This window comes from Oncorhynchus gorbuscha, unplaced genomic scaffold (assembly GCF_021184085.1).
Source record: "Oncorhynchus gorbuscha isolate QuinsamMale2020 ecotype Even-year unplaced genomic scaffold, OgorEven_v1.0 Un_scaffold_383, whole genome shotgun sequence".
Lineage (NCBI taxonomy): Eukaryota > Metazoa > Chordata > Actinopteri > Salmoniformes > Salmonidae > Oncorhynchus > Oncorhynchus gorbuscha.
This window is the reverse complement of record NW_025745232.1, coordinates 696468-713678: the sequence shown is the minus strand read 5'-3', so window position 1 is coordinate 713678 and position 17211 is coordinate 696468. Positions and strand designations below refer to the sequence as shown.

General features: G+C 45.7%; 2 protein-coding genes across 4 annotated transcripts in view; one reads left to right on the top strand and one right to left on the bottom strand.

Annotated features, from left to right (window-relative positions):
- The window catches only part of LOC124018044 (general transcription factor IIE subunit 2-like), a 31107-nt gene extending 30600 nt beyond the window's left edge, over window positions 1-507 (bottom strand). Inside the window, exon 1 of one of the 2 annotated variants that reach the window (XM_046333307.1) lies at window positions 273-507. The gene's annotated coding sequence lies outside the window, so the exon portion shown is untranslated. Of the gene's footprint in view, window positions 1-269 lie in introns of both variants that reach the window. The other variant, XM_046333306.1, reaches the window with a different exon arrangement.
- Window positions 508-2850: 2343 nt separating this feature from the next.
- On the top strand, window positions 2851-15772 carry LOC124018041 (heparan-alpha-glucosaminide N-acetyltransferase-like). 2 transcript variants are annotated; one of them, XM_046333300.1, is made up of 17 exons: window positions 2851-3112; window positions 4323-4438; window positions 4591-4727; window positions 6665-6783; window positions 7447-7516; window positions 7686-7755; window positions 8021-8201; window positions 8354-8384; window positions 9247-9407; window positions 9562-9677; window positions 10706-10827; window positions 11880-12006; window positions 12106-12192; window positions 12742-12819; window positions 13398-13468; window positions 14808-14920; window positions 15195-15772. In XM_046333300.1, the coding sequence occupies exons 1-17, from the start codon at window positions 2944-2946 to the stop codon at window positions 15374-15376; spliced, it is 1950 nt and encodes a 649-aa protein (XP_046189256.1). In that variant the 5' UTR covers window positions 2851-2943; the 3' UTR covers window positions 15377-15772. The 2 variants fall into 2 exon arrangements, with proteins under 2 accessions (XP_046189256.1, XP_046189257.1); XM_046333301.1 differs by lacking the exon at window positions 2851-3112 and adding an exon at window positions 3780-3798.
- Window positions 15773-17211: the final 1439 nt, after the last annotated feature.

Here is a 17211-nt window from a genome sequence, read left to right as displayed (position 1 = left end):
TAGCTCGCTAGATTTACGTAGCTAATAATGGTATCACACTCGTCAAGCTGCTACTCTGATACCTAAACTAGCAAGTTGTCTGACACTTCTGCCAGTACATCTAAGTGACATCACATCTTATGAGTGACACCAAAAAAATTAAACTGAAAGATGTATATTAGCTTCCTAGTTGCTGTACAAAATAAAAGCTAGTAACCTAGCTAGTTAGACAGGTTTTTGGGTTTGCTAGCATTTAAGCTAATTTAGTTAGCTTGATTATTTCTGGTTACCTTTTTTTCTTCAAATGCCTAATCCCCTCTTTTGGATGAACAAATATTTAAACATTTACTAGAAACACACGTTCATTAATCGTTCTGTTGTAACACTTCTCCGATAGCTATTTTTGGGGGGCTTTTGTTTCTTTAATATCAAGCTAGCTTCTTGTCATCGTGCATTCTCCGACTTCCGCTCTGAGTTCGGACTTCCGCTCTGAGTTCCGACTTCCGCTCTGAGTTCGATTGATCGGTATTCGACAGCTAATCCTTGATTGTGATGGTGCGTTCCATCCGGACTAGCGGAGCTACGAAAAGCAAGATTGCCATGTCAGCCGGTTACCAAAAATGTAGCTACTTTGATTGAGTACGATGTCGCGGGTGGAAATGTTTTGGTCGCGGGTTTTTTGGGGCTACTTCTATTTTATACATCCGCCGCAATGGCATTTCTCTTGATTTAAAAAAATATATATTTATATATTTATTTCACTGTGACCTGCCGCTGCTGACTATCAAGCAGTGAGGCAGGCTGTTGCTGAATGAGTGGTGGGGAGGTCCGTGTGTGTGTGTGTGTGTGTGTGTGTGTGTGTGTGTGTGTGTGTGTGTGTGTGTGTGTGTGTGTGTGTGTGTGTGTGTGTGTGTGTGTGTGTGTGTGTGTGTGTGTGTGTGTGTGTGTGTGTGTGTGTGTGTGTGTGTGTGTGTGGAGAGCGCTAGGCAGCTGAGTCACGTGAGTGAATGAGCTATAGCAGCATGCGCGCGCACATTGCGATAACTTCACACATATTTCTAACACATTGTTCAATAAAACATATCAAAGTACCCGCTTTAACTGATGCGTATCAACACTAGAAAACTACTTTAGAAAACTACTTTTGGCGCACTAGCACTAAAGCGCATTAGTTACATTCGGTCGGTGGTGGTTTAAACTGCATTCTATAATGTCGACTTTACTTTGAAGGAAAACTGTATCAAGCGAAGGGTTTTACACATAATCAGTTATTGGGTCAAGTGGAAATTTGAAATGGACGTTATGGAACGCCCTCTGTGCTTCTGTTATGGGAGAAGAAGAAAAATCCACAATGAAACTAACATTAAATGTGGAGAATGATACATTTATATACGTTGTCATCAAGTAGCCTATTCATGTATATGCCATTGTAAGGCTACTGTAAATATGTTGAAATGGTGATATCACCGGAGTCATTACAAGTCAGTTTTCGCCCCTTAGTTTAACCTACCAGGAGCTGGCAAACCAATTAAACAAATGCCTATGACGTCAGTTTATGGTTGTTGTTTTTGTGTTATTATGTCATTATTAACGGCCATGTTGAAGTCTGTCGATTTGAACTAACCATGCTGCTAAATCTTTCAGTTTACATCGGCTACTATCTGAAATGAGATGTTAGGCCTATCTGAGGCTATAGGCTACCTGCATCTAGCTAAGCAAACCATGGCAAAATTGAATTAGACTACAATGAAAAACCCAGATTTGAACATAAACCTATTGATAAGAAAAGTCAATCTCACAAAATATACCATTTATAACAGTTTGTGTTTTTCACATTTGGCACATAGGCCTAATAACGCGCAATTGCCAGAAGATATACTTGTTTTTATTTTTTTAATTCGTCCAAGTGTTTCTTGCTCAGAGATTTCGAGATCCTCTGTCCAACTTTCATCACTCAAACTCTCCTGTCGGATTGATCTGTAGTTATGCACATGCGCAAAAGGGATTGATTTACAATCATAGCAGTCAAAGGAGTTTTATCGACATCCATTGATGGAAAATCATCTGGTGAGTTTAATAAAAGCTAATCTTATTTTCTCTTGCGATATATTCAAATTCCATTTGCTGCTAATAAATTATTATTTTGATCGAAAACCGAATTTTGCTTCTCATTTCGTCATTACAAGCTACGTCGATATTCCTTCTTAGCTAATTCACTTGATAACATTATGGGAAAATGGAAAATATGGCAACTCCTCTCTTGCTCAGATACAATTTGTATTTTTACTCAATTATCCATACTGGCTAATGATTATAACAACGATTCTGATCCAACCATTAATTCATACTTTGTTGTGCCCCTGGCCTGAGAGGATGGAAGTTAAATATGTAGATAGATGTCGAAGGCCAATGTTAAATAGCTAACGTTGACCATGAATGGAAGCGATGCTAGCGAGCCAGTATTATAGCCAGGTAGCCTTGGACAACATAACATAAAAGCGGGTACAGTATGACAGAGTGACAGAGTGATAGAGCATTTCATCAACATGAAAGAGAGGAGGATGACATTTGCTTTTCTCTAAAAGTAGGTTAAGTCAACATGTGTTTATACTTGCACAAACGAACACACACACACACACACACACACACACACACACACACACACACACACACACACACACACACACACACACACACACATACACACACACACACACACACACACACACACACACACACACACACACACACACACACACACACACACACACACACACACACACACACATCAGAACTATGGACATTGCTTCCCAAGTGATTGTACACACGCACGGCTACTGGAAATCGCCCAGATTCGCACTCATCACGAGTCGATTCCCGTGCAGCACCGTTCTGTAATCGTACTTTGACCCTCCTCGCTCCCACTAGCATGTCACAAAAAAACAAGGTGGGATCGGAAGTGTTATGGAAAGAGGCAAAATAAAGAAAAAACACAAAGGCACCAATTCTGGCGGTGGGGACCAGGAGGGAAGGGAGAAAAACATCAACATGGCTCAGCCTGAGAAGCGTTACAAGGTGGTTTTCCCAGCAGTGATTGCTTTGCTGGTTGCCATTTGCGTGGCAGAAATCCCCTGTAAGTAAAACATGATGAATAGTTCATTAAATCGATCTGTGTTCGTTGTTTTTAGTTTTATCTCCCAGTGCCAACATTAGTTATCGAGCGAAACAATAGGAAAACGCACTCTTTTTTTTTTTTTTGTCTGAAAGTTTATGCCACAAAATTGATTGAAATGACTCAATTCGGTGGTTTCATTTCCTCGTCTGGTTGTAAAGAAGCGACAACGGTAGCTAATGCTAATGCTAACTTAGGGAATCTCCTATCAACTACAATGGTGTGTAAGTTAATGTCAGCCGGTGTATATCACAGCACCGTTTAAACCTCCTCGGGGGAGAGGTATTTATTCCACTTCCTGGAGAAGCGGATTAATAAATCACATGATATCGGGGAGAGTGTGTCATTTGTAATGACTTTATTGTTCTGAAACGTCTGTATGTGTAATGTTTACTGTTAATTTTTGTTGTTGTTGTTTTTCACTTTATATATTCACTTTGTATGTTGTCTACCTCACTTGCTTTGGCAACGTTAACACATGTTTCCCATGCCAATAAAGCCCCTTGAATTGAATTGAAAGCCGTAACGTCATGCCTCCCTCCCCTCTGTTGAGGTTCAGTAACTAGCAGCAGTCTGAAGGCTGTTGACTTGAGCCTAGTCTTGGCTAGCTAGCTACCGATCACATTGGTTTAGAGGCTGACTTCCTGGTAAGTACTGTGCATGCCAAGATGAGGACCGTGATATTTGAAGGATAGTCTATACAGCAGGAGTTTGATTTTTAATCGAGGTGTAAACGGTTGTCAACAACGAGGAGTATAGTCACTAAGCAGCTACTGCAGTGTAGGCCTGCACTGATGGACCATTGTACACGGTCTATCTAGACTAGACGTGTGTGTGTGTCTCAGCGTAAATATAAGCTGTGTGTGACTATTCTTATCAGATCTGCGGTGTCTCATGAGCTTTCTCTCTCTCTCTGTCTCTGTCTCTCTCTGTGTGTTTCTCTCTCTCTCTGTGTCTCTCTCTGTGTCTCTCTCTCTGTCTCTCTCTCTCTCTGTCTCTCTCTCTCTGTCTCTCTGTCTCTCTCTCTCTGTCTCTCTGTCTCTCTCTGTCTCTCTCTCTCTCTCTCTCTCTCTCTGTCTCTCTGTCTCTGTCTCTGTCTCTCTCTGTGTGTTTCTCTCTGTGTCTGTCTCTCTCTCTCTCTCTCTCTCTCTCTCTCTCTCTCTCTCTCCAGCATGCCACCCCCGGCATAAGGCTGCAGTGGTAAAGATGGACGAGGCCTCTCTCACTGTGAACAATGAGCTGGACGCTGAAATGGTTGTGAGCTGGCTATCAGACCACTGCTATCAGGTAAGACTGACCTTTACTGCTGTATCTATCTCACACACACACACACACACACACACACACACACACACACACACACACACACACACACACACACACACACACACACACACACACACACACACTGTTGTCGTCATTGTGCTCCTGTGCTCCAGTGTGTGTACCAGCCCCTGGGTGTGGTGCCAGCGGGCCCTGGACCAGGCTTACCCAGCTCAGTGGACTTCACCGTGGGCACACAGCATGGCATCACCCTGCAGCTCAACAGCAGCCCCGTCAGCCTGGAACTCTGCAGGTAAGGAACCCCCTATCAACCCTACCACTACTAACTAACCAACTACCACTACTAACTAACTAACTAACCAACTACCACTACTAACTAATCAACTACCACTCCTGGCCCTATGTCCAGACCCTATATAGTGAACTACTTTAGACCAGAGCCCTATTCCCTATATAGTGAACTACTTTAGACCAGAGCCCTATTCCCTATATAGTGCACTACTTTAGACCAGAGCCCTATTCCCTATATAGTGAACTACTTTAGACCAGAGCCCTATTCCCTATATAGTGAACTACTTTAGACCAGAGCCCTATTCCCTATATAGTGAACTACTTTAGACCAGAGCCCTATTCCCTATATAGTGAACTACTTTAGACCAGAGCCCTATTCCCTATATAGTGAACTACTTTAGACCAGAGCCCTATTCCCTATATAGTGAACTACTTTAGACCAGGGCTCTATTCCCTATATAGTGAACTACTTTAGACCAGGGCTCTATTCCCTATATAGTGAACTACTTTAGACCAGAGCCCTATTCCCTATATAGTGCACTACTTTAGACCAGAGCCCTATTCCCTATATAGTGCACTACTTTAGACCAGGGCCCTATTCCCTATATAGTGCACTACTTTAGACCAGAGCCCTATTCCCTATATAGTGAACTACTTTAGACCAGGGCCCTATTCCCTATATAGTGAACTACTTTAGAGCAGAGCCCTATTCCCTATATAGTGAACTACTTTAGACCAGAGCCCTATTCCCTATATAGTGAACTACTTTAGACCAGAGCCCTATTCCCTATATAGTGCACTACTTTAGACCAGAGCCCTATTCCCTATATAGTGAACTACTTTAGACCAGAGCCCTATTCCCTATATAGTGAACTACTTTAGACCAGAGCCCTATTCCCTATATAGTGAACTACTTTAGACCAGAGCCCTATTCCCTATATAGTGAACTACTTTAGACCAGAGCCCTATTCCCTATATAGTGAACTACTTTAGACCAGAGCCCTATTCCCTATATAGTGAACTACTTTAGACCAGAGCCCTATTCCCTATATAGTGAACTACTTTAGACCAGGGCTCTATTCCCTATATAGTGAACTACTTTAGACCAGGGCTCTATTCCCTATATAGTGAACTACTTTAGACCAGGGCTCTATTCCCTATATAGTGAACTACTTTAGACCAGAGCCCTATTCCCTATATAGTGAACTACTTTAGACCAGGGCTCTATTCCCTATATAGTGAACTACTTTAGACCAGGGCTCTATTCCCTATATAGTGAACTACTTTAGACCAGAGCCCTATTCCCTATATAGTGCACTACTTTAGACCAGAGCCCTATTCCCTATATAGTGCACTACTTTAGACCAGGGCCCTATTCCCTATATAGTGCACTACTTTAGACCAGAGCCCTATTCCCTATATAGTGAACTACTTTAGACCAGGGCCCTATTCCCTATATAGTGAACTACTTTAGACCAGAGCCCTATTCCCTATATAGTGAACTACTTTAGACCAGAGCCCTATTCCCTATATAGTGCACTACTTTAGACCAGGGCTCTATTCCCTATATAGTGCACTACTTTAGACCAGAGCCCTATTCCCTATATAGTGAACTACTTTAGACCAGGGCCCTATTCCCTATATAGTGAACTACTTTAGACCAGAGCCCTATTCCCTATATAGTGAACTACTTTAGACCAGAGCCCTATTCCCTATATAGTGCACTACTTTAGACCAGGGCTCTACTAAAGTAGTGCACTATATAGGGAGAAGGATACCGTTTGGGACTCACACTTTTATTATAGATCTGAAAGTATTGTGTCTACAGCTGGATTTTGGACTGTGGGGTATAATTCAATTAAATACAATATCTAGGAAGTATGTTGAATTTGTACAGAAAGAACACTCACTGGTAGTAGTTTCCTGTCTCCTCCCCAGGGTTCATTACCACTTTTGGGAGCATGGTAACTACTCTCTGTGGGTCAAGAACCTGAACGACTCCTCAGTGGTCAACTGTTCCATGATCACTGACACAGAAACGGTCAACAGCTACCTGCGTGAGTACACACTCACTCACTCGCTCGCTCGCTCGCTCACTCACTCACTCACTCGCTCACACACTCACTCACTCGCTCGCTCACTCGCTCACTCACTCGCTCACTCGCTCACTCGCTCACTCACTCGCTCACTCACTCACTCACTCGCTCACTCACTCACTCACTCACTCGCTCACTCACTCACTCGCTCACTCACTCACTCACTCGCTCGCTCGCTCACTCACTCACTCACTCACTCACTCACTCACTCACTCACTCACTCGCTCGCTCACTCACTCACTCACTCACTCACTCGCTCACTCGCTCACTCGCTCACTCGCTCGCTCACTCACTCGCTCACTCACTCGCTCGCTCGCTCGCTCACTCACTCGCTCGCTCACTCGCTCACTCACTCACTCGCTCACTCACTCGCTCACACACTCGCTCACTCGCTCGCTCACTCACTCACTCGCTCACTCACTCACTCACTCACTCACTCGCTCACTCACTCACTCACTCACTCACTCACACACTCACACACTCACACACTCACTCACTCACTCACTCACTCACTCACTCACTCACTCACTCACTCACTCACTCACTCACTCACTCACTCACTCACTCATGTTTATGCTCTGAAACCATTATCTTGACCAATGAAATCCCTTTCTGTCCTTAAAGCCATCATGGTGGCCTTTCTGTTGTTCACGGGACTGGCTGTACTGTCTGCTATTGGAGCTACTGTCACGGGGTAGGTCTGGATTACATTAGAAAACATAAACACACGTTTCCATTTACTATGTTTGTTACCGTATGTCATCCCGTTTTTTGTCTTGAGTCTGTCATTTTGCGTTTTTTTTGGTGTGAAGAGATGATCAGAGGCTTCTCCTAATCGTTTGGTTATGTCTTGTATGGTACAGGCTGGACGTGGTTAAAAACCTGATGTTCCGATTGGGCAACTCCATGGAAACTGAGAGGCTCATCAACTCGGTGAGTCTCTGTGGTGTTCAGTCTCCAGACTTAGTTCTAGAACAGGGGGGGGGTCGCTGCAGTTGATCGGGGGAGGGGTCGCTGCAGTTGATCGGGGGGAGGGGTCGCTAGAGTTGATCGGGGGGAGGGGTCGCTAGAGTTGAGTAGTATGCTCCTAAAGCATTGTTCAATATCCTTGGTCCTGGAGAGCTAATACAGGGTATGCAGGCTTTTGTTCCCGCCCAGCACTAACACCTTTTTGACGTTCTCTCCTCTTTCCTCCTAGGACCTGGGGTTTCCATGCAGGACGGTGGAGACGGCCACAGACACCATCCTCCCCACCCCCGCCACCCCCAGCCGGAGGCTCCGATCCCTGGACACTTTCAGAGGGCTGTCCCTGGTCATCATGGTGTTTGTGAACTACGGAGGAGGGAGGTACTGGTTCTTCAGACACGAGAGCTGGAACGGTGAGTCCCACCATTCTGAATATGAAAATGTTACGCCCACACTTCTAGTGGTTTTTAGCAGGTCCCGGAGATCCAACAATATGTTCAGGAAAAATTCTAATACTGCGTTGTTAAAATGACTATTGTTTCCCCGTCTCTCTCTCTCTTCACAGGACTCACAGTTGCTGATTTGGTCTTTCCCTGGTAATATCAGTTTTTATATTTTGTATTTAAAGACTAAATGTATCGTCTTTTTATTGAGGAAATCTAACTTTGCTCCAGAGGAGTGAAGTGTGTGTCTCTCTCTGTGTCTCTCACTGTGTCTCTCTCTGTGTCTCACTGTCTCTCTCTGTGTCTCACTGTCTCTCTCTGTGTCTCACTGTCTCTCACTGTGTCTCTCTCTGTGTCTCACTGTCTCTGTGTCTCACTGTCTCTCTCTGTGTCTCACTGTCTCTCTCTGTGTCTCACTGTCTCTCACTGTGTCTCTCACTGTGTCTCTCTCTGTGTCTCTCACTGTGTCTCTCTCTGTCTCACTGTGTCTCTCTCTGTCTCTCTCACTGTGTCTCTCTCTGTGTCTCACTGTGTCTCTCTCTGTGTCTCACTGTGTCTCTCTCTGTGTCTCACTGTGTCTCTCTCTGTGTCTCACTGTCTCTCTCTGTGTCTCACTGTCTCTCTCTGTGTCTCACTGTCTCTCTCTGTGTCTCACTGTCTCTCTCTGTGTCTCACTGTCTCTCTCTGTGTCTCTCTGTCTCTCTCTGTGTCTCTCTGTCTCTCTCTGTGTCTCACTGTCTCTCTCTGTCTCTCTGTGTCCCTCTCTGTGTCTCACTGTGTCTCTCTGTGTCTCTCTGTGTCTCACTGTGTCTCTCTGTGTCTCTCTCTGTATCTCTGTATCTCTGTGTCTCTCTGTGTCTCTCTCTGTGTCTCTCTCTGTGTCTCTCTCTGTGTCTCTCACCGTGTCCCTCTCTGTGTCTCTCACCGTGTCCCTCTCTGTATCTCTCTCTCTGTCTCTCTCTCTCTGTCTCTCTCTCACTGTCTCTCTCTGTGTCTCTCTCTGTGTGTCTCTCAGGTTTGTGTTCATCATGGGCACATCTATATCCCTGTCTGTCAGCTCAGCCCTGCGATGTGGTTTGTCACGTTTCTCTCTGTTCACCAAGGCAGTTTGGAGGAGTGTTCAGCTCTTCCTCATAGGACTCCTCATCATCAACCCCAACTACTGCCAGGGACCACGTCAGTACACACACGCACACACACATACACGCACACGTACAAACGCGTACACACACACGTACACACACACACTTACGTACAGACACACACACACGTGCTCACTCCTTTACAATGTTTCACTCTTCTAAACTGTGTGTGTGTGTGTATACTCCAGTATCATGGGACTCCCTGCGTATCCCTGGCGTGCTTCAGCGTCTGGCCTTCTCCTATCTAGTGGTGGTCTCTCTGGACCTCTGTGTGGCCTGGAACAGCCTGGACAACCTTCCTGTGGTCAGTCTCAGAATACATCTCATTATATACTCATAGCATGAACAGGACCTCTGTAAATAAACTGTTATTATACTGTTATAACACACAACCATGTTATAACCATGTCTGGATCTGTGTGTGGTCAGAAACTGCCTGGACAACCTACCCATGGTCAGACTGGCCTTATAACCCCGTGGTCAGACTCAAATCAAATCACATTTTATTTGTCACATACACATGGTTAGCAGATGTTAATGCGAGTGTAGCGAAATGCTTGTGCTTCTAGTTCCGACAATGCAGTGATAACCAACAAGTAATCTAACTAACAATTCCAAAACTACTGTCTTATACACAGTGTAAGGGGATAAGGAACATGTACATAAGGATATATGAATGAGTGATGGTACAGAGCAGCATACAGTAGATGGTATCGAGTACAGTATATACATATGAGATGAGTGTGTAGACAAAGTAAACAAAGTGGCATAGTTAAAGTGGCTAGTGATACATGTGTTACATAAGGATGCAGTCGATGATGTAGAGTACAGTATATACATATGCGATTAATAATGTAGGGTAAGTAACATTATATAAGGTAGCATTGTTTAAAGTGGCTAGTGATATATTTACATTTCCCATCAATTCCCAGACTGGCCTTATAACCCCGTGGTCAGACTGGCCTTATGACCCCGTGGTCAGACCGGCCTTGTGACCCCGTGGTCAGACCGGCCTTGTGACCCCGTGGTCAGACCGGCCTTGTGACCCCGTGGTCAGACCGGCCTTGTGACCCCGTGGTCAGACCGGCCTTGGTGACCGGCCCCCGTGGTCAGACCGTGACCCCGTGGTTGTGACCCCGTGGTCAGACCGGCCTTGTGACCCCGTGGTCAGACCGGCCTTGTGACCCCGTGGTCAGACCGGCCTTGTGACCCCGTGGTCAGACCAGCCTTCCATTTCACTTGGTATTAATGTTGAGCTGTCTGCTGGTCGGTGTTGTTTCCATAGTGACCAAAATGCTTGTTTTGGTGTTGTTGTTTTGTGTTTCTACCCAGGATGCTTGGTGGTACTCTGCTCGTGAGTTCCTGCTCTACTGGCCAGCCTGGCTGTGTGTGGTCGTCTTGGAAACCGTGTGGCTCTGTCTCACCTTCCTGCTCCCTGTTCCTGACTGCCCAAGGTGAGTTCAGAGGGAAGACTATGGCCGTGAACACATTGAGACGACACAGATTCAATGGGAGTCGTCTGTCGCAGGATGAATGACAACGGCGGCAGGGTAGTCTAGTGGTTAGAGCGTTGGACTAGTAACCGGAAGGTTGCAAGTTCAATCCCCCGAGCTGACAAGGTACAAATCTGTCGTTCTGCCCCTGAACAGGCAGTTAACCCACTGTTCCCAGGCCGTCATTGAAAATAAGAATTTGTTCTTAACTGACTTGCCTCGTTAAATAAAGGTAAAAATTAAAAACTGTTAGGTTGTTATAGTTCAGAGTAAATAACTCACGGACACCAGATAATCTTTAACCAGGTTTAATTCTCCCCAAATGACAGCTGTAATTCAGACAACCCAACATTTCTCACATCACAGATACTTATATTCCACCTAAGACTCTCCTCCTCCTCTCCAATCCTTACACCTTGTGGTTCAACAGGAAAAGAGAAACAGGATTCCAAACCCTTATTAATTACTCTCTTCAGAGAATCTGTCCTGACCTCAACCCCTCCTTCATCTAATCCACAGATGTCCGTCTGTCTCACTGGTAACAACACGGTGCTCTGCTCCCATCCCAACCAACACATTCCACAGCCAATCTGTCTTTCTACAGAGAACCATTCACGTCTGACATAAAACCCAGTCTCTTTCACTCCGAATATACCATGCTTCTTCTCTATCAATATCGAATCAATATTCGAATCGAATCAATATCGTATCGAATCAATATCGAATCAATTTAGAATCGAATCAATATAGAATCGAATCAATTTAGAATCGAATCAATATAGAATCGAATCAATATCGAATCCAACACAACGGAGATGATTTTCCGACCCCCTCAAACGGTCTGCGTTTTTCCATCTGCCTCGTCTGACAGTAGTTGCCTTCAGTTGTAGTGTTGACGGACGATGATATAGTTCCTATATGATTTAATGCATGTCCGTGAGTCTGAGGGGGGCCGGAGGTGATCGGAAGTAGGAGATAAATCCTCTACTCACCATCATCTTCTCTCTCCTTAGTGGTTATTTGGGCCCGGGTGGTATTGGGGACATGGGCCAGTACCCAAACTGCACTGGGGGAGCAGCTGGATATGTAGACCGTTGGCTACTGGGAGAGAAGCACATCTATCAAACACCTTCCTCGCGGGTGAGTGAAACGCTGACTTGTTTCAGGCAACAAAGATTTTTTTTTAAACTTTCTGCAGGTGGTTTGTTTCTCTCGTAACGTGGCGCGTTCATTTTTCAGGTGATCTACAAGTCTCACCTGCCCTTTGATCCAGAGGGAGTCCTTGGCAGCATCAACTCTGTCCTCATGGCTTTCCTGGGACTACAGGTCACTGCAATTATCATTCACTACCTCGCTCTGTCAGCTGTCTGTCAGCTGTCTGTCAGCTGTCTGTCAGCTGTCTGTCAGCTGTCTGTCAGCTGTCTGTCAGCTGTCTGTCAGCTGTCTGTCAGCTGTCTGTCAGCTGTCTGTCAGCTGTCTGTCAGCTGTCTCTCCAAACTAGTCTGTCTCTCTGTTCTCTTTCTTTCTTTGTCTGTCTGTCTGTCTGTCTGTCTGTCTGTCTGTCTGTCTGTCTGTCTGTCTGTCTGTCTGTCTGTCTGTCTGTCTGTCTGTCTGTCTGTCTGTCTGTCTGTCTGTCTGTCTGTCTGTCTGTCTGTCTGTCTCACTCAACACTCCTTCTCTGCATCCAAACTAATCTGTGTTTCTCTCACATGTTCCTTCTCTTTCCAGTGGTTCTGTTTCTACACTACTAGACCGATGTGTGTAATTGCAGACGTGGAGTTGCATGTTTCAGCCTAACTGAATGGATCAGTCTAATGTAATAAATGGGATTAACTTTGAGGGTCCATTTGTTTTGTCCCTGTTATCTGAATCCAGACAGGAAAGATTCTCCTCCACTACAAGGACCAGCACTCCAGTATAATGGCCCGGTTCCTCATATGGAGCCTGGTTCTGGTGAGACGACCACGTTGCTGTTTGTCGTTACTGTATTAGCTGTTTGGTATTTAGCCTTGGTCTGTCGGGCAGCCTCGGTCTGTCGGGCAGCCTCGGTCTGTCGGGCCAGCCTCGGTCTGTCGGGCCAGCCTCGGTCTGTCGGGCCAGCCTCGGTCTGTCGGGCCAGCCTCGGTCTGTCGGGCCAGCCTCGGTCTGTCGGGCCAGCCTCGGTCTGTCGGGCCAGCCTCGGTCTGTCGGGCCAGCCTCGGTCTGTCGGGCCAGCCTCGGTCTGTCGGGCAGCCTTGGTACAGCCTTGGTCTGTCGGGAAGCCTTGGTACAGCCTTGGTCTGTCGGACAGCCTTGGTCTGTCGGGCAGCCTCGGTCTGTCGCGCAGCCTTGGTACAGACTCGGTCTGTCGCGCAGCCTTGGTACAGCCTCGGTCTGTCGCGCAGCCTTGGTATATTGCATCTTTTATCAGACTAAACCTCTCCATATGTCTCCTTATGACAACACTGAGACATAGTAACACAGTATTTCCGTCTTCACCGTGCCTGTATGTCCCTTGTCAGCGTGATGTATCTAAATGTTTATCTCTCCAGGGAATCACATCAGCCGTTCTGACCAAATGTTCACTAAATGAAGGCTTCATCCCCATCAACAAGAATCTATGGTAAGGAGACCAGACCACTTATAATGCAGTTTAACACTCTCAGGGACAGTTTCCTGGACACTGGTTTAAATCTAGTCCTGGACTAAAGAGCACTTTGAATGGCCACTTTGAATGGCCAGTTTTTTGGTCCAGGACTAGTTTTAGGCTAATCTGTGTGCGGGAAACTGGCCCTTGATATTTCCTAGTAGGGCCGGGACAATACTCTTTAGTGTCGTGGCAAGAAAACAGAAAACAAAGCTGATTTACCTTCTTTAGTAAAACAGCCCTGATGCTGGAAAGCAGCCCTGATGTTGGGAAACAGCCCTGATGTTGGGAAACAGCCCTGATGTTGGGAAACAGCCCTGATGTTGAATGTTGGAAAACAGCCCTGATGTTGGAAAACAGCCCTGATGTTGGAAACCAGCCCTGATGTTGGAAACCAGCCCTGATGTTGGAAACAAACATCATTATGTTGGAAAACAGCCCTGATGTTGGAAACAAACATCATTATGATGGAAAACAGCCCTGATGTTGGAAACAAACATCATTATGTTGGAAAACAGCCCTGATGTTGGAAAACAGCCCTGATGCTGGAACACAGCCCTGATGTTGGAAAACAACCCTGATGTTGGAAACAAACATCATTATGTTGGAAAACAGCCCTGATGTTGGAACACAGCCCTGATGTTGGAAAACAGCCCTGATGTTGGAACACAGCCCTGATGTTGGAAAACAAACATCATTATGTTGGAAAACAGCCCTGATGTTGGAAACAAACATCATTATGTTGGAAAACAGCCCTGATGTTGGAACACAACCCTGATGTTGGAAAACAGCCCTGATGTTGGAAAACAAACATCATTATGTTGGAAAACAGCCCTGATGTTGGAAACCAGCCCTGATGTTGGAAACCAGCCCTGATGTTGGAAACCAGCCCTGATGTTGGAAACCAGCCCTGATGTTGGAAACCAGCCCTGATGTTGGAAATCAGCCCTGATGTTGGAAACCAGCCCTGATGTTGGGAAACAAACATCATTATGATGGAAAACAGCCCTGATGTTGGGAAACAAACATCATTATGATGGAAAACAGCCCTGGTGTTGGGAAACAGCCCTGATGTTGGAAACAAATCAATATGTTGGAAAACAGCCCTGGTGTTGGAAAACAAAACATCATTATGTCATCCGGAGTCACATTGTATTTATTTTCCAAGCCATAGCACCCCATATTTTACATCCAGCAGGTTTTAAAGCACCAAACAATTTAGCTCTGTGTTTTTTATTTAGTTACCATGGAATAGCGATACTGGAATCATCCGTGTTAATAGTGTGGAATAACCGACCTCTGAGTTGTCTGTCAGGTCTCTCTCCTACGTGACCACCCTGGCGTGTTTTGCCCTGCTGCTCCTGGTGTTGATCTACTACACAGTAGATGTGAAGAGGTGGTGGTCTGGGGCGCCCTTCTACTACCCCGGTGAGAACTAGCTCTGTGTCAGCACCTCTGCTTTGTACATTTTTTTTAGATATATTTCAATCTGCTTATATAGAAATGTAACGCGTAGACGATCCCTGACAACGATCCCTATTCTGTGTTGACGGGAGAATCACGTCTGTTCTAAAACTATACATTTCTATCTTTAAAAAAATAATAATAATGTTTACGCAACTCCCTGAACAATCCCTCTGACCCCTGTGCTCTGATCCTGACCTTTGACCCCTGTGCTCTAATCCTGACCTTTGACCTCCAGGTATGAACTCCATCCTGGTGTACGTGGGCCACGAGGTCCTAGAGGAGTACTTCCCGTTTCGCTGGCGCATGGCCGACAGCCAATCCCACGCAGAGCACCTGACCCAGAACCTATTGGCCACTTCCTGCTGGGTCCTCATCTCCTTCCTGCTGTACCGGAAGAACATCTTCTGGAAGATCTAGAGGGCCAGGACGCGTTTCAAAGTGTCTTTCTTCAAGTCCTCTAAAGATTTAGGGGGAAGGTCTGAAGGGGCCGGGCTGCGTCTCATAAGTATTTTCTCAGGTCTTTCTGAAGGATCTTACTCTCCTCAATTCCTTGTGTCCTTTAACCAACGATCCACTCACTGGGAGATGTTGAGCTGGGCCGTAGCTCAATAGTCTCCTCAATTCCTTGTGTCCTTTAACCAACGATCCACTCACTGGGAGATGTTGAGCTGGGCCGTAGCTCAATAGTCTCCTCAATTCCTTGTGTCCTTTAACCAACGATCCACTCACTGGGAGATGTTGAGCTGGGCCGTATCTCAACAGTCTCCTCAATTCCTTGTGTCCTTCAACCAACGATCCACTCACTGGGAGATGTTGAGCTCTCAATAGTCTCCTCAATTCCTTGTGTCCTTCAACCAACGATCCACTCACTGGGAGATGTTGAGCTGGGCCGTATCTCAATAGTCTCCTCAATTCCTTGTGTCTTTGAGGATCTTTCGTCTGTGTTGCATTTCACTTGTCTTTCATCAATTCCTTGTATCCTTTCTCCAGCTTCCTTTTAAAAAAAAGGGAATAGTGTAAAGCGTTTCCTCTCCTTGTTTCCTTTCCTCGTGTGCTCTCCTTGCATGACGCTGATGTTTTTGAGAAGGGAACATAATCACTCAGGAAAAGGCTGGTCTGGGATTGTATACAAGAGACACGGAAACTCTAGAAACCACGATTACCATTTTTCTGCTCATCAAATCAAATGTTACTAGTCACATGCGCCGAATACAACAGGCGTGGTGGACTTTACCGTGAAATGTTTACGTACGAGCCCGTAACCAAAAATACAGTTCAAGAAAGTAGAGTTGATGGAAACAATGCTACAGGCTCTGGTCTACGCTACACTGTAACTACGGACACACAGGTCAGAGGTCACTGGGATGTGGGATCAAACTGGACTCCACAAAAACAAAAACAAATGGAGCGTACAGCCAACCGGTATGGAATAGTGTACCATGGATAATACACATGAGTTGTACGAGCACCTGTTCTCTTGGGACTGAAACTACCAATGCCAGACAGTTGTACGAGCACCTGTTCTCTTGGGACTGAAACAACCAATGCCAGACAGTTGTACGAGCACCTGTTCTCTTGGGACTGAAACAACCAATGCCAGACAGTTGTACGAGCACCTGTTCTCTTGGGACTGAAACAACCAATGCCAGACAGTTGTACGAGCACCTGTTCTCTTGGGACTGAAACTACCAATGCCAGACAGTTGTACGAGCACCTGTTCTCTTGGGACTGAAACTACCAATGCCAGACAGTTGTACGAGCACCTGTTCTCTTGGGACTGAAACAACCAATGCCAGACAGTTGTACGAGCACCTGTTCTCTTGGGACTGAAACTACCAATGCCAGACAGTTGTACGAGCACCTGTTCTCTTGGGACTGAAACAACCAATGCCAGACAGTTGTACGAGCACCTGTTCTCTTGGGACTGAAACTACCAATGCCAGACAGTTGTACGAGCACCTGTTCTCTTGGGACTGAAACTACCAATGCCAGACAGTTGTACGAGCACCTGTTCTCTTGGGACTGAAACTACCAATGCCAGACAGTTGTACGAGCACCTGTTCTCTTGGGACTGAAACAACCAATGCCAGACAGTTGTACGAGCACCTGTTCTCTTGGGACTGAAACTACCAATGCCAGACAGTTGTACGAGCACCTGTTCTCTTGGGACTGAAACTACCAATGCCAGACAGTTGTACGAGCACCTGTTCTCTTGGGACTGAAACAACCAATGCCAGACAGTTGTACGAGCA